The following is a 20,676-nucleotide window of genomic DNA, read 5'->3' as shown; positions in this document are numbered from 1 at the left end:
TTGGTATAGCCAAAAAGATTGGCGCAGAGATATCTTTCCCCCTTCAGGTTAGGATCTATGCGCAGAATTCCTGCGAAAGAACACATCGCTCAAGTTTAGATTTGAAATGGGTGCACGGCATTGTGCACGCGCGTCTCTCATTCTTACCCGCAGAAGAAGTACGGAGTACTTTTGATGATAATTCAGCTCGCTGTACCACGGGCGTCTAGAACCCCTGCCCCGCAGTACAACAAATCGGCGCAGAAAATACAATCGCAGGCTTTGCTTTTTGTTTCCCGGTCTTATGCTTGCAATTCAGGGGAGGCGGTGCCGCAGTCCAGGACATCCTCGAACACCAAAAATGATGCGAGCAATGGTTAACTACCTTCTAGGATATTAAAAGGATGTAGGCAAAGGAAGAGCTGAGCGCTTTGTCTTTTGAGGTTCTTCCGAGACATTCCTTGTCTTGGAAGTTAGACAGCCATTTTCTTTGACAAACTCGCACTTGTAGCGAAATTAGCTCATGGCCCAGGCGCCAGATGTCGATCTTCTCGTGCTGCCTTTTGTCTGTCCTCCCGGGCGAGCCACTGAACCAAAAAAATTGCCTTTCGAAACATCAAACATCTCGCCTGGCTGGGATGGATTCCAGAACATGTACGGAGTACAGAGCTGAGAAAAGAGCACAGAATCGAGTGGCTATCAGGTTCCCGGAGGGGAGGGGGAGGGAAAAATAAGGTAACCCGGATGTAACCGCCTCATTCTAGTAATCTTTTGAAGTTGAAATTAGCTAACCACTTAGAAAGCAGAAGAGATTCATGGAGAAACCAGCCGCCAACAATCGGAGGTGGTTAAAATCTTCCAGATTCGTGCCCTGGCAGGACCCTCATCATACATGTAAGAAATGAAGCCCGTAATCATACAGGCCGTACTCGGGCCTCTCCCGTCGACAGCCCTTTTGACGCTTTCGTATGACCGTGTCGTCTGCAGCAGAGGATATGGGGAAGCGTCGAAGTCGAGCATGCCGCGCAAGGTCGTGCATGCTGCAAACTGGGAGAGGGGGGGGGGGTCTCAAATTGCAGCGGAACACGATCAGCTGCAGAAACAGGCCTGGAGTTAAAGCAGCCAGAAAAAGAACCGCAAAGACTACTCGAATTCGGGTAAGACTCGAAGCTCCGTTCGTCTGACAACCCCAGGTCGAGAGGCGATGGATTGGTTGACTGAGGCCGATGGTTGCAGCCTCACTTTGAAGGTTGGAAAACAAGGCGGCTGGCCGCGACCCCTTTCGGGTTTAGCGCGTGGTTGGCAGGAGGTCGACGTCACCGCCTTCTCAGATGTCAACATCGCGGCGTCGCTGGGTCTGGTGCTGGTCGGTTTCCGGTCAGGGGGGCCACCTGGAATCCGGACATCGAGCCGGCATATAAAGAGCAGGCCGCCATTGCTGAGTACTTGGATCTGGACAGCCGTGTCGTCCCAAGCATCCTCTGCCTAGTCCAGCCCCAGAACATCTGAAGAGAGTCTCCAGGAGACACCGTGATCCCTCCTTGATTCGCCTTTGTTTCTTATATCCCTCTACTCCGTACCAAAGGAATAGACTGTTTGATGTCTTGATTGACAGCGCTTGATCAAAACATTCTCAAGAGTTTTCTCAGTTCTATCTCGGGCTTTTCTTTCTGAGAGATAGCAGTTATATCCGTCTACTTGATCGGATATTCGTCCATTATCTGTCTCTATTGCGCACTACTTTCAACAATGTCCCCAGCACAAGAATATTGGCTTCCTGGCTATGGACTCTCACGGCACATCGTCCTCAGTAAAATGCAGTATTTCCTCGGCCCGACCGCTTCAGTGAGGCCGTACAGCTACCAGGTATGCAGCTTGGTGACCTTACTGCTCTTCACTCTCACTCTCTTGCCCGTCCTAACCCGGAGCTATCATAGGGACGAGAAGGTTATCTTGTTACCGGAGCCCCCCTCACGAGAGTACGCTACTTTCCCGGAACCACAATGTCTATGATGCATAACCTAGGGACTGACACGATGAGTCCAGACACAAATCGATGATTTGAGGAAGATGTCGCAAGTCTACGAGCAAGAGGCGTCCATCAGAATGGCGCAGACATCTGGGTTGACCATCAACGAGAAATCAGACGACGAACTCAACGAACCTTTCATTAATCATCCCGTATACGTCGGTCGACGTGACAATCGCGAGCGCGACCGGGTTCGAGAGCGGGATGGTAAACCATACCCAATTGATCGATATCCGAGAATGAAACGGTCCTGGTGATCATATGATGACTTCACAGGCCTGCCTACAACGCATGGCTCGGAATTTCATTTCAGCCCTGTCTATCTTTACTTATTCAGGCGCATCGCTATTTCAGCCGATGCACAACAACCTCTGAACATAGTTCAGAGGGCAACAGATTCCCCTCTGTTACCAAGGGGATTTACTAATCCGCCCTTGAGGTAAAAATACCAGCATGTTTTAATAGTTTCTCTCTTTTCCGTTTCGGGTGAGAATTGGCATTGAAATTATTTTAGAACGGCGCAATGTCGGAGATCTCTTTCTGGACATACCCCCTCCTTTTTGGCATCACTGCGCATATTGTATATCCCCTTTCTTGCCCTTTTGCTTGTTGGGTTCATTTCTGTCCCTTGTTAGATACTGTGCGCTTCGAGCAGAATTCGGACAAAGATTTTCGAACCTCTGTGGTCCTACCGTGCCCGTTTGTTATATCGCAATAGGCTCCAGTTGCCTTCCGTCGATGCTTGCAAAGTGCAGCAAGAGACTAGACGAAGTCGTGGAAAAACAGCACACGCAGGATGTATATCCTATTCTTCGTATATCGAGTCAACCGAGTCTTTTCAATTAAAGCGCCCAGAGGAAGGGCCAGGGCGGGCCGCATGCCTCAAATTAAGCATTCGCTACACGAGTGACATATGACGTGTGAGGTCTTTCATTTGCACATACTTTGAAGTGTTATTGTTTTGGTTCCGTTGCTTTACAAGCCCTAGCATGGGTAATTGTAAAGATAACAAAACTGACAATCTTCCCAAGATCTTTCAGTACCCTTCGCAATCGATAGCAGCATTCTTTTCTCCTATCTTGCAAACATATTCGCTCCACTTTTGCCTTGATTTCACAACTCCACCATTTCCTTGCCTTGATACGCTGCAACACCTCGGTCACCTTGCGTTTTTTTATACCCGCACCTATCAGCATGGGTCGGCGTTTCCGAACTTCGCCACATGCCACATGATTCCATATTTCTGTGCGATCCGGCTTATTCCGGGTGCTATCTGGCTTGCTTACCCTTGCTGACGGTGGGTCGGAAAGGGATACAGGCGTGAGTGTTCCCTAAGCCTTATCCATATTGACTCATAAAACTCCGTAAGGCGACAACAACTTTCGGAGCTTACGAATTTCCTGTCTTTGCCTGAGTGGAAGTCATTCCACTCGTCACTTCTCCCTGTGTGCTATATGTTGTCTTTGATGGAGCGAGCATTCTTTCTTGCGAATCTCTTAGTTGACACTTGGAACATTGTTTGATATATGCTGACACATCTTTATACATTCCCTGCCACCAGTATCGAGCTTGTAAGGTGGAATAAGTTCCTTCTTGCCCTTTATGACCAAATTCATCATGCATCATGTGTAGGATTTGTTCGCGCTGTTCCATGTTGTCCATGACATGCCTCAGAGGCACTCCAGATCCTGCTTGCCTAAATTGGTCTGCTTCCACCAAATATGTGGTGGAAGCAGATCAGCTTTTTAGGCGAGCAGGATCAATGCATCCCTACTCATTTCTACAAAAGAGGGGTTGCAAGCTGCTGCAGTCTAGATATCCTGCAGTCCTGAGAGAAGTGTCGTCTACTTTAGCAATGGCAAGCAAGGTGTGTGCCTGCTCTCGAGGTGCGTGGTGGCAGCCGTCCCCCTCCCCGCCGGGGTCGAGTCTTGCGATGGCGATACGCATGGCAACAACAGCAACGAAGCAAAACTTGCATAAAAAGGGCGATCCTACTTGGCCCTCGCAGTTCCTGATACACACATAATTATATAGCGCATCGCCCCTCCAGTTGCTATCAAAATGCTTCGAATAATCCTATGAGATTTAGAACTTGAGCATAATAACTCATGACATTTTTGCATTTCAAAGCGTAAAGTCTTCATCAAATTAATCACCAGACAAAAATCTAACGCCCGCCGAGTGTTTCCCAACATCCATTTCTCGTTGTGAGTAGATAGAATGAACATGGAAAAGAGGAAAAAGAAGTAAAAGACCATGAGAAACTGAGATAGCATCGTCAGAAAATTATTCGAACTTTTTCTCCGCACCGAAAATCGGCTATACGTGAAAGTCGTTATCTATATCCCTCACTTTTTAAACGAAATCGTTTCTAGAGGATTATTTCGCAACGGCAGCACTGATGGTATCAGTTAGCATATCTTCAATCTCGAGATGCAAATGTTAGGCATCAGCCTTACCTTAGCACTTGAGTTCTGAAAAAGCCTCCCTTCGTCTTCTCGATGACTTGTTGGTATACTGATTGTGGTGGGTGGTTCATGAGCACAGTTCCTTCCTTATAATCGATCTTAGCATCTACACGAGTATCCCGGATGAGGTTGACAATCCATTTTTCGCCCTCATCCTGGCTAAGACCAAGACGGGTCGAGAGGTCCCTAAAATCACATATTAGTGCTGAACACGCAGCATGAGTTGAAAGAACCGGCACATACTTGATATCAATACGTTGGTGAATCTTGCAGTAGCTCTCAGAAATCAGATGTCTTGCCGACTCAACGAAAGCATCGGCCGCCGCGACCAAGAAGAAATCACTCCTCAAGACCTCCTCAGCCTCTCCAAGCTTCTTCTGGGCCTCCTCAAAGTCAAAGTCGATGTAAAGCGCCTTGATGAAATCAGTGATGGGATCCTGGTACTCGTATTCTTCTTGCCTGACGATGCGAATTAGGTCCTTCAATTGCTTCTGGTAGAGAGATGAGTTCTTGTGGACACGTTGACGGTTGGTGATGACGGCAGCGGTGAGGTAGCGGAGGATCCAAGGGCAAGATGTCTGAATAGTATTGATGTATGCGGGTGAGAAGAAAAGGTCTGTCAGAACATCACGGGCGGGTTCGTGGTTGAAGAGCGGGAAGAGGGACCAGTGGATCAACCAGGTGCGGTGTTGAAGCTGACCCAAGGGGTTGTTGAATAGCCGGGTATCAATGGAGTCCTTGACTTTCTGAACCTCTTCCATGGCACCCTCCCAATTCGTGGTAAGAATCTCGGAAGCCAGCTTGCCCCATGTCGCAGATGCGACCTTGTCATTGTCCGTTGAGAGGACGCGGAACTGATAGAGGAGCTCGGCAGCGTTTCCGTAGCTTCCACAGCTGTATTGGAACCGACCGTAGTCATAGAGGGTGTTAACCATGTCCACTGTCGCACCGTGCTGCTCCTCGAGGAACTTCAAGTTGGCAACCTTATCGCTCCGAAGATTGCCCACCACGTTGTCATCCTGCAATAGTTCTGTGATCTTGCTGCTGTCCTCGACATACTGCTGAAGTCTTTGCACCACTTCCTCGCGCTTCTTCACGAATTCCTCGGGGATGGTGTCGGAGTGGTTGATCTCCTGCCACAAGTTCGCGACATAATCGGTCATGTTGGTCTGCTTGAGCAGCTCATATTTTGACTTCGTGATCTCGTCTATGGATTCCTGGGTTTCGTCCTGGCCGGATGCGAATTCGAGCAAGGGGAACACAAGGTGGCGATCGAGGTAGGGTATTAATTTCGGCAGAAGGTCGTATTCCTTGATGATCTCTTCGGGAGTCTTCGCAGAGTGTGAAGCTGCGCCCTTGAGCAGGGCGTCAGCCGACGGAGGTGCGTTGTCCGCCATGATTGCGAAGCTAGATGGCAACGAGCCGGGGTGGGGGAAGGGAGGTCGTCGAGGGTGGGAGGACGGGCTGAATTCGAGCGTGCTGCTGGATGCTTGACCCTAGCCGACTCTTGCTTCGACTTCTGCGTCGTTCTTGTGTGGGTTGCGTGAAGTTCAAAAAAAATGTGAGTGGGCGGCCGGCCACGCTAGTCCCGGTCCGGCCTAGCCCCGGCATCGTCTGAACCTCCACCGCAAAAAGCAGGAAGAAATCGTGCGAGACCGAGAACTGCGAGCTGCCAGGACAAGTCCAGTGTGCTCGACGTGAATCCACCAGCAGCAGCTTGCTCGGCAGCCGGGGATCCAGAAAGGCTCACACCCTCAGCGACAACCCGGGAACGGCACGCACCCTACGTGATACCCAATTGCCATAATATCTAATCCGCCAGTTGATTACTTGGTTTTCATTCCCCCAAAACAGCCATGGCTTCCGTGTTCTCGTCGACCCTGTCGTCGCCATTGCGCAGAACATCCTCCATATCCTCGCTACATGCTCGATCTGGGTCGCTTCTCTCCTCTTGTCAGTGTTCTAGAGCGCAATTCTCACAGTTTCACACCCACTCATCGTCAATCCGGTCTTGTGAGTTCGCTGCTCACGCTTATTTTTTTTTGCCCTTTTTTTTTTTGCCCTTCTCCAACGTTCCTCCCCCGAATATTAACCTCAATCAATAAACCATATGCGCATGCAATTGAGAACTAACATATCTATCTCAGCAGCACGAGCACGATCATCCTCTCTCCTCTCCTTTCAAACTCATCAATCTCGCTCCATAACGACGCGCATCCCGAAACCCTTCTCAAAATCAAAATCCACACTTCAAGGTAGCACCAAATCAGAACGCTTACCCACCGAAGCAGCCGCGCCACGACCTGTCCTCCCCCTCACAAATCTCCCCTATTTCATCCGTCGTACCCCTTCGAACCAACTACCCATATATCTCGTTACGAAGGCCGGAGGAACAAGGCAAGAGACCAAGCTACAAAAGACTGAAGGCGACGTTGATGCTCTACGGGAAGATTTGATAAAAGCTTTGGGAATGGAGAAGAACCCGTCGGATGTAACCATCAATCGGCTGAATGGGCACGTAATTGTAAAGGTATGCAAAAGCCCGTTTAAAACAAAAATTTCGAAGAAAAGCCCCCCTCCTAGGTCAGTAGCTAATTTTGATTTTTGTTTTCTCTGCACATTTAGGGCTGGCGAAAACCAGAAATACAGCAATTTCTCCTAGACCGCAAATTTTAAGAGAAAACATAGAGCCCCTACCTATCCAGGTCGCTCGAGAGGAAAGAAAAATGATGCTCCTTGCTTTCATCTCAGGGAATAAACCCCGTTACACAAAAAAAAGTTACATTTTCCACTTTTTGAACGCTAAGAGGGAAACCTGTGTTTTCTAATTTGGACCTTTCGAATCTCATTTGGCAAGGCGTTGCTGCATTTCTGTGGGTTACTCAATTTCCCGCCTGTTGTTTTTCCCTTTTCTTTCCCTTCCTCTATGTTTCCTATCTCGTCTTGTCTGGAATGGGGGTTTTGACCTTTTGTATTCTTGCGTGGTTTGTTTTCCATCGACTCTCCACATTTTGTATATGTATGTATCTACTCTAGGTCAGGTAGGAATGTGTATTACGAAAGACGTCAGTGATATCGCAACAATGCTGGTCCTTCCAGTTGAACTATCCCTATTGAAAGCAATGTTCTACAGCATGCCTTTATTTATCAGGGTATCAGTAGTGATGCCAGCTTTGTGGCGTAAAGAAAATATGTGAGGTACAAAATTTTGCTTCTATTGGGACCGATCAAGAGATGAAGGCCCCTGAAGGTCAATTCCCAGCAGTGTTCACCAACTAATGCTAACGCCTTCCTTAAGAACCATCCCTGCTTGGAGCAACCAGCCCCTTAACTGTACATGGATACCCGGTTCACATAAATCAAAATAAAAAGCTCATGCTAAAACAATCATCAGAACCATGGCATAGTAAAAACGACTTGCTGCCCTTGAATCCATCGCGCGCACATCCATCCGGGCACACAGATGCCTGTAAGGTATGCAAGATTGGCACCCATCCCCCCTTCATCGGACATTGCGCCAGCACAGCGGAGGAAAGCATTCCACCCGCAGATCCCGGTATATCAATCCCGGCAACTGGTCTTTCAAAACAGTGTCGACTTAACAACGTTGGTATTCGTGACTTGCGATACTCTCTGGCTCTTGCACTGCCTCTTCCACGTGCTGGATGGCTTTGGATCAAATCCCCGTGGGCGGTAGCAACTCTTCACTGCTTGCTTAAGCCGACCTCTTCCTGAAGCACTACCCATATAGCAACAGGCCCTGTGTCTGTTTTCGGCCTCTACTCAGTCCGGATCCGATCGGCCATTCCACAACAGCCGCCCAGAGACCACGAATTCCTCAAATTTCAGCTCAAATGTTAAAGTGATCTTGAAGCAGGTTATCACAGCGAAAAAAGCAAGAACAATTGTTATGACAGCAAAAGGATCCATGATTGGAGGTGTTTTTAATGTTTCCCTGTAGATAGAGATATGTAAAAGCATCGCGAGGTTTTCTTTTCCTTTGATTTATCAAGAGGAAGTATGATCCCAAAACAACTGGGAGTTTCATATCTTGCATTGGAGCCTCGAGCCATTGTAAATGTTGCATCACTTTGATGCAACCTGATCGTTGACAGAAGAAACAAGCGTTTTCCCAACGCTAACCGGTTCCAAGACAGGCACTTAGCTGGGCCGCCAGGAAGGGATGGGTAATCGCGCCGCCCACAGAGGATCCTTAAGGCGCTGGGCTATGATTTGACTTTTGTCCCTGTTGCTTCGGGGCTTGCAGGGCCTTTGAGTTCAGTGATAGACTTCAGAACATCAGGCTGGCCTGGAAGGCACACGACAGCGGTGTGCACGTAGCCGCCATCAGCTCAACACTTTCTTTCCAGCCAGCCAAATAGATCAGGTAGATGGGCACACATGTATGAAAGATGGGAGGAGAGATTATTCATTTTGGTGGGTATTAAGTGATACCCTTTGGCTTCAATCTACACAGCGGCACGATGACTCACTATGTAACTTGGCCTTTATAGGGCATTTTAATCAGCTGCAGGATTATCTTAGCGAGTCCTGTGGCAAACACGCCAGGCAAACTGAGTGCATTCTTGGGAGTCATACACTTTACCTTTGGAATAGATTCAATTTCCGACTCTGCTCAGGAATACAATGGAGGGTGCGAACCTTATCCTATACTCTATACTGGCTGGGTGGGTGTTCAGAAAACAGCCCGTGGGAGAAGAGAACAAGGAAATGGAGGAAGATGAGCACCAATCAATAGGGCCTTTTTCTATCATTTCACTTTCCGCCAAATATCAATTCGAAACCCCTCCCAAAAGGAACACCTGGGTCAATGCAAGTGATTTCTCATTACATGAAAACAAGAAAAAGGAAATGTAAATAATAGACAAGGAGCAAAAGGAGGAAAGGAAAAGAAAGGAAAAAGAAAAAAAAAGGAAAAGAGGAAAAGAGGAAAAGAAGAAATCAAAGAAGAAGAAAAACTATCATTCAACCACCCAAGCCTGCATATTCACACATTTGGCGAATGACATTTGGATCAACATTCGGAGTAAGAAGAGCACCCAGAAGATTCTCCTTTTTAGGAAATATACCCAGAGGAAGTTTTGATGCCCCATTGGACTTGTTTGACTTCTCAGCCAACTGACTTAGTACTGTTAGCGCACGATTGCTGATTGTGCTGTGCCAATATAGATCAGCCTCTGCTGCACGAGCAGCTGCGCCGTGCCGCTGTGGTCCAGGTGGGTTGCGATCAGCACTAAGCACACAAGCCAACCGCAGCAAGTTAGCCGCAAATCCATCGGCAGATCTGAACCACGCACAGGCAAGCTCATTGTCTGCTATGCCCGCTAGAATTTCGGCAGAGAGTAGTCCCTGCATCAGGAATGGCTTTCTAACATCCGCTAGTGCAATGACGTTTCCCTTAGTTTGCTCGGGTATTGGGGCAATAGACAGCGCAAAACTCCTCGTCAGGAGATCGTTCGGCGGGGACAATGGGTTCTCTTGGGAGAAGATGGATTTCAAGTACATCCGGTTGGGATCATCCCGCGCAAGAAGCTTTGCAAGTGTATCCACAGCAGCCGGCAGATACCTATGTATGCTTGGGTCGTATGGGGCAAACATGATTCCATCGGGTCCCATTGAAGGGGAAGTTGGAGCAAAGGAGAGTAGAAAATGTAAAAGAGATAGCGCTTCTTCTTTTCCAGGAAGATGTATGGTATGAGCTATGTTGCTCAGATAGATGACAGCGTCTTTCATGAAGTCAAGGGTATTTTGATGTGTTCGTAGCAGCATATTCCTCGTGCCTAAGTATCGTACGACCGTTGCCATGAACTTGACGACATGAGGCATTGAGAGCAAGCTGAAATTCGACTCGGCAAAGGAGAAATTCCTCAGGAGTGTCGTGATGCATATTAACCGGTCTACTGCACGGTCAAGCTCGTAATCCAGGCTTCCAAACTCTGGAATGTCAAGCAGCATTTCCATCTCTTGTCTGCATCCGCGAACGATCTCCTCGTAAGAAGGAAGAAGCATAACATCGGACACCTCTGCAGCATTGTCCGCGAGAAGGTCGAGCTGATCCTCGGCGCAGTCCACCAATGTTTCCACTAAGTCCTCGCAGTTATCTAGGGACAACTGTACTGCAGGCTCAGACGAAATCTGCGCCAAGGTATCCAACGCCACTCGCATTTCTGCATGGATGCCTGACTTGATGCTCATAGTAAGGGCGTGAATATCGATTACCCCAAGTTCCCCAAAAGTAGGTACGGTGGGTTTGAGTCGCATGACCTCTTCTCCAATCTGGAAAGCTTCATCAATTACAATAGGGCCATGGAAAGCACTCTCCGGTAAAATGGTTGGTTTGAAAGGGTCCTCTAGAGGTTGGCGATATGATACAAAATCCACTCCTGGTTTCCTGGCTGAAATAGGAGATGATTGCTTTTCACCTGACACCGAGACGTCCGGAGGAAATTGGGCCATTTGCCCGTTAGGTGACGCTGCCTCGGGTGGCCGAGAAAGACTAGATCGATGCTGATGGCCCAGGGGCCGCTGTTGCTTTGGAATTGGCTTTCCTTGAGATGCCATGGAGAAACCGTTGACAGGCATTGAATGAACGTTATTTGGTTGTGACAAGGACGGTTGGGTAACTGCCTGGAGTTGCGGTGGAAGGTCAAAGGATTGAGGCATCGTCTTGTTGGGTGCCATCGGTTGTGGAATGGTCGAAGGATCACCGGGACGCTGGATACCCATTTGTGCTGGATCTACGTGTTTTTGTTGGGAACTCAGCCAGACTTGTTCGTAAGCAGCCAGGTTTCGAAGATACACATCTCGAATTTCCTGCGCTGCTGTTGGATACTGCATCGCGGGAAACTGTAATTGCTGTGCGAGCGTTGGCCAGCCGTTCATCGCGGTGAGTTTTTTCGACCCACCAAGCCTCATTACGGCAGCGTAGAGCTGCATCAGATGAATTGGTCGTCCGCTCACAATAGGATTAAGGTCAAGCTGTTGTCCTCGGGCCATCATAAACCTCTGCAGTCCGCGCAGAAAACTCTCTGGGTTAGAGGGCTTCGCCATACTCTGGTGCAAGTGCCTCATCGCAGCGGCTTGAGGATTGTTTATCGCATTAACCCCACCCACCATGGGCCTTCCGGCCGCTGGCGCATTGGGAGATTGAAACTGCAGGGCTTGATTCTGAATCTGCATTTGATACATCCGTTGCTGTGAAGCGATCTGTTGGGCCGAATAGTTTTGCATCATTGCCGGGTTGTTCTGAGCGTATTGCGCCTGCATTGCGGGATGGGCGCCGGAGGAGCTTATTGGGGCTGTCGGGGAGTATTGTGGTCCAGATGGCTGCACGTACGGCTGAGTTTGTCCGAAGGTGTTGGTTTGCGGGGTGTTCACGCGACTTCCGTGATCTGAGTGTGTGGGTGATATCTGTGAGGCAACGTGGACTCCAGCGGGCGAAAAGGGACTTGGAGATGCCGTCTGCACTCTCTGAGAGATCTGTGGGTCAAAGTCTTGGAGAATAGGAGATGGACTCGGATTGTTAGAACCTGGCTGGAAATGTTGGTAAGGGGTAGGCGCAGGCTGTTGCGCAAATTGCGGCGTGCCGTTGACGGGATCGGGGTAACCGGGGAAAGGCGCCTGATGGGGTGTTTGCGAGCGGGAGCCAGGAAGGGCGCCAGGAGCCTGTCTTGGGGACATGGAGAAGCCGTCGTCGGGGCGAGCCCTTTTAGACGGAATCACTGGGTTGGGATTATGGAAGCCTGGAGACATGTTTCTTGTCGCGCCATTGAACATGCGCTGGAACTGGCTGGGGTCGGAGGTATTAGGGGACTGGAGGAAGGCCATCGATGGATCGATGGTCGCATTGCTGAAGGAGCCATTGTCGTTCTGGATGCTCGCTGTCGCAGGGTCATTGAGCCAGGCATTCATGTCGTGAAATTATGGAATACCCATTCGCCTGTCATTGTGACGCGTTCTGGTTAGTCAACATCATCCCAATCAGACACAGGAAAATCAGGTTGATGATCATGTGGGTGTCGCGCGGGAAAAGAGGCCTGATCAACGCGTTCAAGAGACAAGGTCCAATGCACTATCTTGGGGGGTAAGGGGCCATCTGAAGCAAGCATTGACGAACCCTGGCGCCGTGAAGGCGAGTGGTTTGCCTGTGGCCACGCGACGAATGATGAGATCATAATAGGGAGAGGAAACCATTTTGGGGGGAGAGGCCGGGAGGAGAGGGTGGAAACGGGATACATACAAAAAAGGGGTACCGGCTGGATGAAGTGACGACAGGACGGAGAGAGGCGCGAGCGGAGGCCGGAGGAGGACGGACGAGCTCCCGTGGTGCTGCTGAGCCGCGTGGAGGTAATCCCAGGATGAGTGGAGGGCTGACCAAGCGCCGAAAACAACGAAAGAGGGAATTTTGGGGCGGGCCGGCTTCTGTTTTGGGTAATTCACGTCACGTGATGATTGCTGGTGGTGTGGGCTGACTAATCAGTGACGGGATTTGGTTGAAAGAGATAAAAGAAAAAAAAATAAATAAAAAAAAAGGGAAAAAATAGGGGGAAGCCGCAGAGTTGAGGGTGGTTTTTTGGGGTGGCAAGAAATGGAAACCTGCTAATAGCGGAAGGAATCAGAGTCCGGCCGAGCAGCGATGCCGTCGCGCAATCGTAGGGCCAGCAGGCCGGCGCCATCCATGGCCGGAAAAGCAAACAAAATTATAAGTAACAACAGCAGTAACAATAATAATAATAATAATAATAAAGACACCAATAAAGATAATAATAGAGTCCGTGTTGGGGCCGGATAGAACGAGAGAGAGCGTGGTTGGCTGGATGGCCCAAGGACAAGATGGCTTGTTTGATGCGGGTTTGGCGAACGAAAAAAACTGGAACCAGATGTGCAGAGAACAGGGGATCCAGACAAGTATGGGGAAAAAATATCCGGGGAAATACTGCTAAGGAAGTACGGAGTATAGCGGGAATATTCTTTTTTGCTTACCTGCAACCAGACGAAGGTAACAGAAGCTGCCAATGTCGTGCCTCCAAGGGAGTGGAGTGAGATAGGGGGCGCTGGGGCAAGGGAAAGCAGCCACGAAATCCCGAACGATTCCTAAAAAAAATTAAAAAATAAAATAAAATAATTATTACAGAGGAGCTCGGCGATAAACAGCCTGTTCCAAAAGTCAAAAGGTACCAGGCCGAATGAGATGCAGCTCTCGGGTTTATCGGGTCAGGCAGTCGGGGTAAAAAGTATGTGAAGAAAGGGCAGCGAGAATCGTAATCATCTACTTTTGTTGAGGGCGGGCGGTTTGGGGGGCAGCGTCAGAGAAAATGAAAATTTTTGTCGCTCGGTCTCTGGCGCTGCGGGGGGCAAAAACACCACAAGTCACAGGCCGCCACCCACTAGGCGTTAGGGCGGCCACCGCCCACAGCGCAGCGCCGTCCAATAGAACCCGCTCGCTGCCCTGCGGACCCCGATCGGGCGCAACCGGATTCGACTGACCATCGCCGTGCTTGTCCGTTTCTGGTATAGTCCCGACGCCGCTTCAACACACCCATTTCCCCCCCCCCCCAGCGAAAAAGGAACATGGCGGGTTATCCTGGAAACTCCCCTGCTCGACCTGGTCCATGACAATTCACCCAAAAATCGATGAAATAACGGCTGCGACTCTGGAGGCTGCTCAAGAAAGCGAGGGTTAGTTGACCTACCTTGAAAAATAAAAATTGTTCCGTGTTGTATTATTTTTATTTTTATTTTATTTTTTTGCTTTTCTTTTCGCTGCCAGAAATCGTGCGTCCATCAAGCTCTTGCGGCGTGTCTTGGCGGATGGAACGTCCAGCCAACCAAGATGACACAGCGGAGGGCAACCGTAGCGTCAATCATGATTCACCAGATACCAGCCGGTTAATCTGCAAGGTGAGCCTGAAAATCCCGTCAGCGTAACCAGAATCACCGTGCGAAAGAAAAGATAATCCATCCCAATCTCCTTCCCCCCCCCCTGATGGAATGAACAGCGAGCAGTTCCAAAAGCTGGCGCTTGGGGACTTTGGATTTTATTCGTCTCACATCAGACAAGAAGAACCATATGCAAGTAGCACACAGCCGAACTATTCGCGTTTTACCTGGAGGGACGCAATGGTGAGTCGACGGCAGAGGGGAGGGAAGGGGGGAAGGAAAACAAAAGGAAAAGAGAAGAAAAGAAGAAAAAAAAAAAGACGAAGAAAGGAAGGCGGGGAGCGCACAGGTAATATATAAGGTCCTCTCGACTGTCTTGTCTTGCCCCGTTAGCCTGAAGGGTCAGTCATACATACACTTTCTAGGTCAGGACCAGACTCCGTTTCCCTTTCCATGGTCTCTGTCTCTTTTTCGTTCTCAAAAACTGGAGATCTTACCCGATCTGCTCCTTTGAGTATTATTATTATCGCCCATCCCTGTAAAAGGAAATCCCACCTGGATGCGGATGTCTTTGACCCTGTCACACATGCCATGGCCAATCTATGTCGAATCCTCATTGATTCAATTTGTCAGATCCGGATGGAGCAACGAGGTTCCGTGCACGTCGTCATGATCATCAAACTCAGAGCCCTCTGCTTGATCATCCTAAAACTGATTCAGCTGACACTTTTACAGATTTATTAAAACCCCATTAAACCCCCTTTTTTTTCCCGTCATATTAAGGCTATTAGATTGTCTAGTCCATTCTGGCCGTTATCAAGGTCTTGGTAACAATGGTGCCTTTTTACATCCCGACACCTTTCTTGAACCCTGATACCAGGAGAGACAATGTGCTGGGACGAAGTTTAACCCGTCCCAAAATTCGTATGGACGAGCTTGAAACCGCAGCGACTTTTAGCTTTTTTTTAATCGTTATTTTTGACTTATTTTATGTATTCGGCTTTTTTTTCCGCCCCTGAGAGATACCTGATTCTTACGCGAAAATTTTTGTACGTCACTGCCATGTGAGGCTCGCTACCGTTACAGGGTTGTTCATCATTGAATACGATAGAAGTGACAAACATGGCTTGACGGGGGAGATCCATTTCAGCTCTTGTGATGCAATCATTTCCAAGGGCCGGCATAGGGTGGGAGAACCGAAAATTGGCTTCATCAACTCGTCCCGGAATTTGACGCGAGAACGGCTCGGGATCGATCCAAGTTCCCAGACTTCGGCTCCAATGGCAAAGGGCTGATGATTACACCGTGTCAAGAGCTTGAAAGGATGCCACGTTGTTTGTAATGCGTATTAATCAGTCCCCAAGGACATGGATGGGCCTATGCTGCTGTATGGAGGAGTTAGAGTCGATCGTTGTATCTGAATTATTTTAGGCTTGGGCGTCCTGTGCTTGTGTAGAGTATTGGTAACCACTTTCGTGCGTGTGTGCATCAGGAGTATTCGAGACAGAATGGCATGAATAAAGACGTCCAGTCTTTCAATGCTCCTTCGGTATTTAAAATGAGTGCTGATCCCTTCCAGCTGGATATCCACAAGCCTTGCAAACCCAACAATCTCCTGACTTCTGCGGCCCATGCCCCACGAGGTCGATAATGTCAGGCTTGGGGGATGGGCCAAAACGCCAAGAGAAAAGCAACTAGTTAACCCAAGCCAACGGCGCCTTGTTGACTAAGCAAGGTCGCCTGCGGCTTGGTAGGATTGCTGGTCAAGAGCTCATCGACCAAACCAGCATAGCCAGCCTGAAGCAGCCCTTGCTGAGATTTCTCTTGTCGTTGAACTGGATCTCCATTTTAAATTTCCTGAAAAGATAGCTGATCCCCTGATCAAAGCTGCGTGTCTGAACCTGATATATCCTTCTCCAGCCCCAGTTTGTTAAACACCATGGGCGACGCCATCGTCGAAACACCGGTCAATGTTCTTGCTCCTCCGCTCAAAGCTACCCCAGCGGAAGCGATTCCCGATATTGAGCCCCTGGAAGGTTGGGGAACAGACGACGCTGATGAATACACCACGCTAAAGAGATTACAGCGGCATTTGGAGTACGTTCCGGCCGGATGTTTATCATATTCGAAAAGAGGCGACACTGACATGGTCTTAAGGTACATAAATCTACAGGAGGAGTACATCAAGGATGAGCAAAGGTAATTTGAAATCCAAAATGACGACCTGTATCGAAAGCGGGTTTACTGACTCTATTCTAGGAGTCTTAAGCGAGAGCTCGTCAGAGCGCAGGAGGAGATCAAGAGAATACAAAGCGTTCCTTTGGTGATCGGACAGTTCATGGAAGCCATCGATCAGAAGTAAGGGGACCTGTAAAAGCTTAAGGAAATTTCCTGGTCTGAGCAACGTATCTAATATCCTTTTTTACCTTTTTCTTTTTTAGTACCGGTATCGTACAGTCTTCAACAGGGTCTAATTATGTCGTTCGAATTCTCTCAACCCTCGACCGCGAGAAGCTAAAACCGTCGTCCTCCGTCGCCTTACACCGTCATTCTAATGCCCTTGTTGACATCCTTCCCCCAGAAGCCGACTCGTCTATTGCCATGCTGGGTGCACATGAGAAGCCGGATGTTACGTACGCGGATGTTGGAGGGTTGGATATGCAAAAGCAGGAAATTAGAGAGGCCGTTGAACTGCCTTTAACGCATTTCGATTTGTACAAACAAATCGGTATGTGATACTTTCCAGGACAATATTTTCGAAAGCGCATTGTTACTAAACAATCCGTTTCACTAGGAATCGACCCACCTCGAGGTGTGCTTCTCTATGGTCCTCCTGGAACGGGCAAAACCATGTTGGTAAAGGCTGTTGCGAATAGCACAACTGCCAATTTTATCCGCGTCGTCGGATCAGAGTTTGTGCAGAAATATCTTGGTGAAGGACCTCGTATGGTTCGAGACGTTTTCCGCATGGCGCGAGAGAACTCACCCGCTATCATTTTTATTGACGAAATTGACGCCATCGCCACTAAACGTTTCGATGCCCAAACTGGAGCCGATCGTGAAGTCCAGCGTATTTTGCTTGAGCTTCTCAACCAGATGGACGGCTTCGATCAGACCAGCAACGTCAAGGTGATCATGGCCACAAATCGAGCAGACACCTTGGACCCTGCTTTACTTCGACCAGGTCGTTTAGACAGGAAAATTGAGTTTCCTTCCCTCCGCGATCGGCGCGAGCGTCGTCTAATTTTCACCACGATTGCCTCGAAGATGTCGCTGTCGCCAGAAGTAGATTTGGATTCGCTGATTGTCCGCAACGATCCCTTATCGGGCGCTGTGATCGCCGCTATCATGCAAGAGGCTGGCTTGCGTGCTGTCCGGAAGAATCGATACAACATCATCCAATCCGATCTTGAGGACGCCTACTCAAGCCAGGTCAAGAGTGGACAGGATGCAGACAAGTAAGTTTCTACCTGAGCTAACCAAGTGAACCATTTCTCGTGCTAAACCTATCATAGATTTGATTTCTATCGCTGAGGACCTTGCAAATACGCCTCATTTTCAACTGTTCAACCGGGCTTACTTGTTTTACGTTGCTGCGAATCAGGAATGAAGCTAGTTAGTCATTTTTGCATGTAACAACAGGGCTTATCCGGGCTGTTTTCAAATGGTATCAAAAAGAGTCCGTAATTTTTCAAGTAGTTAAATGTCCACCTGTACTTCATACGGAGCACATTTCTTTGAATCCCTGCGGTGTGCCTTTATCCTCGTGGTTTTGTCCTCAGACTTACGGGGTTCAAAGAGGTGGTTGGAAAGGCTCCTCCAGTACGGAGTACTCCGTACTCCGTATCTGGTGCCTAATGTAACATGTGGAGTCTCATGACGCCTGAGTTACACTCACAGGACTTAACAGGGGGCACTGACCCTGGAACGTGTTCCTGGATCGAGTCTCACCAGTGATATTCCGACGCCCCTTCAACAGCCGGATGTCCATATGCGCGTATTCGCCTCGGTAGTCTTTAACATCGCATATGGTTATCTACACTATACTATTGCGATGATGCGAATTCCTTCCCCAGATTCTCAGTCTCGCGTTGCTCTCAAATTCGGTCGCGATGTCATCATCATCGGTCTCGAAGAGGCGCCAAGACGCGCAGTATCACGTGACAGATCCGGGCAGGGGACGGCGGCCGGGTCCACCAGTCGTCATCGTCGCTGGCTGACTTCATATCCGAGACCAACCTCAGTCCTCCACCCCCAACGGTCGAGCTCCAACCTCCCACCTAACCTCCCTCCCCCATCTCCATCTCCATCAGCACCTACACGGCGCTTCCTATTAGTCTCCGATCCTTTTTGTTTGTTGTGTATTTTAGTTTGCACACGCTCTTTCAAGACCTAGGAGCTGTTTGCCGCCCTTGATTCTCGTTACCCCAGCCACCTCGGTGACCATGAGGAACTCCATCCTGCTCGCAGCCACCGTGCTGTTGGGCTGCACATCCGCAAAGGTGCACAAGCTCAAGTTGAAGAAGCTTCCGTTGACAGAGCAGCTTGTACGTACCCAGCATCCCTGCTGCTGAATCAAAAACACTCTCGTTTACTCGATGAACTGCTGCTAATCGAAGCCAGGAATATGGCGACATCGAAACCCACGTCAGGGCGCTCGGCCAGAAGTACTTCGGATCTCTACCATCGTCGCAGCAACAAACAGTCCTGTCAGATGAGTACAGTACAACTGGCGGCCATAACGTTTTGGTCGATAATTTCCTGAACGCCCAGTGTACGTTCCTGTCTGAACGATCAAAAAGTATCGATTAACCGGTGTTTACTAACTTCGTCTCAGATTTCTCCGAGATCTCCATAGGCAATCCTCCTCAGAATTTCAAAGTCGTTCTTGACACAGGAAGCTCAAATCTCTGGGTTCCATCTTCGGAGTGTGGTTCCATCGCCTGCTACCTCCACAACAAGTACGATTCATCGGCTTCTTCGACCTATAAGAAGAACGGAACAGAGTTCGCTATTCGCTATGGCTCAGGCAGCCTTTCTGGTTTTGTTTCACAGGATACACTCCGTATCGGTGACCTGACCATCGAGGGACAAGATTTTGCCGAAGCCACCAACGAGCCAGGCCTTGCTTTCGCCTTTGGCCGCTTCGATGGCATTCTTGGTCTAGGTTATGACACAATCTCCGTTAACAAGATTGTTCCACCCTTCTATAACATGATCAACGAAGGGTTGATTGACGAGCCAGTCTTTGGCTTCTACCTTGGCGACACGAACAAGGAGGGTGATGACTCGTATGCTACTTTTGGAGGTGTCGATAGCAGTTTGTTCTCCGGTGAGATGATCAAGATTCCCCTCCGCCGCAAGGCCTACTGGGAAGTTGATTTTGATGCTATCGCCTTTGGCAACGAGCGTGCTGAACTCGAAGACACTGGTATCATCCTCGATACCGGTACTTCTCTCATTGCCCTGCCATCCACTCTTGCCGAGCTCCTGTAAGTCATATCTTCCTTGTATCCTTGGTTTTTCCACAGAGACTAACCGTACAATCTATAGTAACAGAGAAATTGGTGCCAAGAAATCCTGGAACGGTCAATACACCGTAGACTGCAACAAGCGCCCATCGCTTCCAGACCTCACCTTTACTCTATCCGGCCACAACTTCACTATCGGACCATATGATTACATCCTCGAGGTCCAAGGCTCTTGCATCAGCAGCTTCATGGGCATGGACTTCCCTGAGCCCGTGGGCCCTCTTGCCATTCTTGGAGACGCTTTCTTGAGACGATTCTATACCATGTATGACTTGGGCAACAATCTCGTTGGCCTTGCCAAAGCCGGGAACTAAGTTCAACCGAGGTTCGATTGGTATGGAAAGGTGGAAGAGCAGAAGAGTTCAGTCATGTTTCATGCTTGCACAATTGACGGCTGAATACCCTTATTAAGGTCTCTGTATACAGCTTCCGATGGTTTTTTTTCCTTTTTTTTTTTTTTTAAATTTTTTATTTATTTTTTTTTTTTTGCCTGTCTCCCCCAGATTGTTATGAGATTATTCCTAGGGCCTGGCTACACATCCTAGGCAGATATGCTTTGCTTTCGGGAGGGGGGTTTTAGTTATGAACATCCTTTGTTATAATGATATAGTAGTTAGTCTGCATAATTAGTGATATCACTAAATGTCTACATAATATGTCTCTGTGATCCCCAGCCTGCACACATGCATCACTGTTGATTTGCCGTGATGCTTCGAGCAAGCGCTGATTCACCACCACAAATCGCTGGGCCGCGGAGAACAGACCATCT

The 20,676-nt window shown here is 48.9% G+C and overlaps 6 protein-coding genes across 6 annotated transcripts; 4 read left to right on the top strand and 2 right to left on the bottom strand.

Moving 5' to 3' along the window:
• Positions 1-1,728: 1,728 nt before the first annotated feature.
• Positions 1,729-2,265, top strand: D8B26_003203 (uncharacterized protein; the record flags this gene model as incomplete). The annotated part of the gene is made up of 3 exons (XM_003068517.1): positions 1,729-1,845; positions 1,917-1,958; positions 2,026-2,265. The coding sequence occupies 3 exons, from the start codon at positions 1,729-1,731 to the stop codon at positions 2,263-2,265; spliced, it is 399 nt and encodes a 132-aa protein (XP_003068563.1).
• Positions 2,266-4,043: 1,778 nt separating this feature from the next.
• Positions 4,044-6,003, bottom strand: INT6 (eukaryotic translation initiation factor 3 subunit E). The gene is made up of 3 exons (XM_003068518.2): positions 4,720-6,003; positions 4,468-4,662; positions 4,044-4,406 (listed from the first exon to the last, which is right to left on the bottom strand). The coding sequence occupies exons 1-3, from the start codon at positions 5,871-5,873 to the stop codon at positions 4,388-4,390; spliced, it is 1,368 nt and encodes a 455-aa protein (XP_003068564.1). The 5' UTR covers positions 5,874-6,003; the 3' UTR covers positions 4,044-4,387.
• Positions 6,004-6,131: 128 nt separating this feature from the next.
• On the top strand, positions 6,132-7,568 carry D8B26_003201 (mitochondrial 54S ribosomal protein mL49). Its single transcript, XM_003068519.2, has 3 exons — positions 6,132-6,489; positions 6,624-7,006; positions 7,102-7,568. Exons 1-3 carry the CDS (start codon positions 6,333-6,335, stop codon positions 7,150-7,152), a joined length of 591 nt encoding a protein of 196 aa, XP_003068565.1. The 5' UTR covers positions 6,132-6,332; the 3' UTR covers positions 7,153-7,568.
• A 1,558-nt stretch (positions 7,569-9,126) lies between these two features.
• On the bottom strand, positions 9,127-13,602 carry D8B26_003200 (uncharacterized protein). Its single transcript, XM_003068520.2, has 3 exons — positions 13,480-13,602; positions 12,737-12,964; positions 9,127-12,436 (listed from the first exon to the last, which is right to left on the bottom strand). The coding sequence occupies exon 3, from the start codon at positions 12,406-12,408 to the stop codon at positions 9,463-9,465; it is 2,946 nt and encodes a 981-aa protein (XP_003068566.2). The 5' UTR covers positions 12,409-12,436; positions 12,737-12,964; positions 13,480-13,602; the 3' UTR covers positions 9,127-9,462.
• Positions 13,603-16,173: 2,571 nt separating this feature from the next.
• Positions 16,174-18,104, top strand: RPT3 (26S proteasome regulatory subunit 6B). The gene is made up of 6 exons (XM_003068521.2): positions 16,174-16,473; positions 16,534-16,575; positions 16,636-16,734; positions 16,818-17,104; positions 17,171-17,834; positions 17,892-18,104. The coding sequence occupies exons 1-6, from the start codon at positions 16,316-16,318 to the stop codon at positions 17,908-17,910; spliced, it is 1,269 nt and encodes a 422-aa protein (XP_003068567.1). The 5' UTR covers positions 16,174-16,315; the 3' UTR covers positions 17,911-18,104.
• A 531-nt stretch (positions 18,105-18,635) lies between these two features.
• Positions 18,636-20,573, top strand: PEP2 (Vacuolar protease A). The gene is made up of 4 exons (XM_003068522.2): positions 18,636-18,923; positions 19,000-19,150; positions 19,214-19,868; positions 19,930-20,573. Exons 1-4 carry the CDS (start codon positions 18,822-18,824, stop codon positions 20,219-20,221), a joined length of 1,200 nt encoding a protein of 399 aa, XP_003068568.1. The 5' UTR covers positions 18,636-18,821; the 3' UTR covers positions 20,222-20,573.
• The last annotated feature ends 103 nt before the right edge of the window (positions 20,574-20,676 follow it).

The sequence above is a fragment of the Coccidioides posadasii genome, chromosome 2 (genome assembly GCF_018416015.2).
Source record: "Coccidioides posadasii str. Silveira chromosome 2, complete sequence".
NCBI lineage: Eukaryota > Fungi > Ascomycota > Eurotiomycetes > Onygenales > Onygenaceae > Coccidioides > Coccidioides posadasii.
Note: the sequence above shows the minus strand (reverse complement) of the source record. Positions and strands in the feature narration are given on the sequence as shown.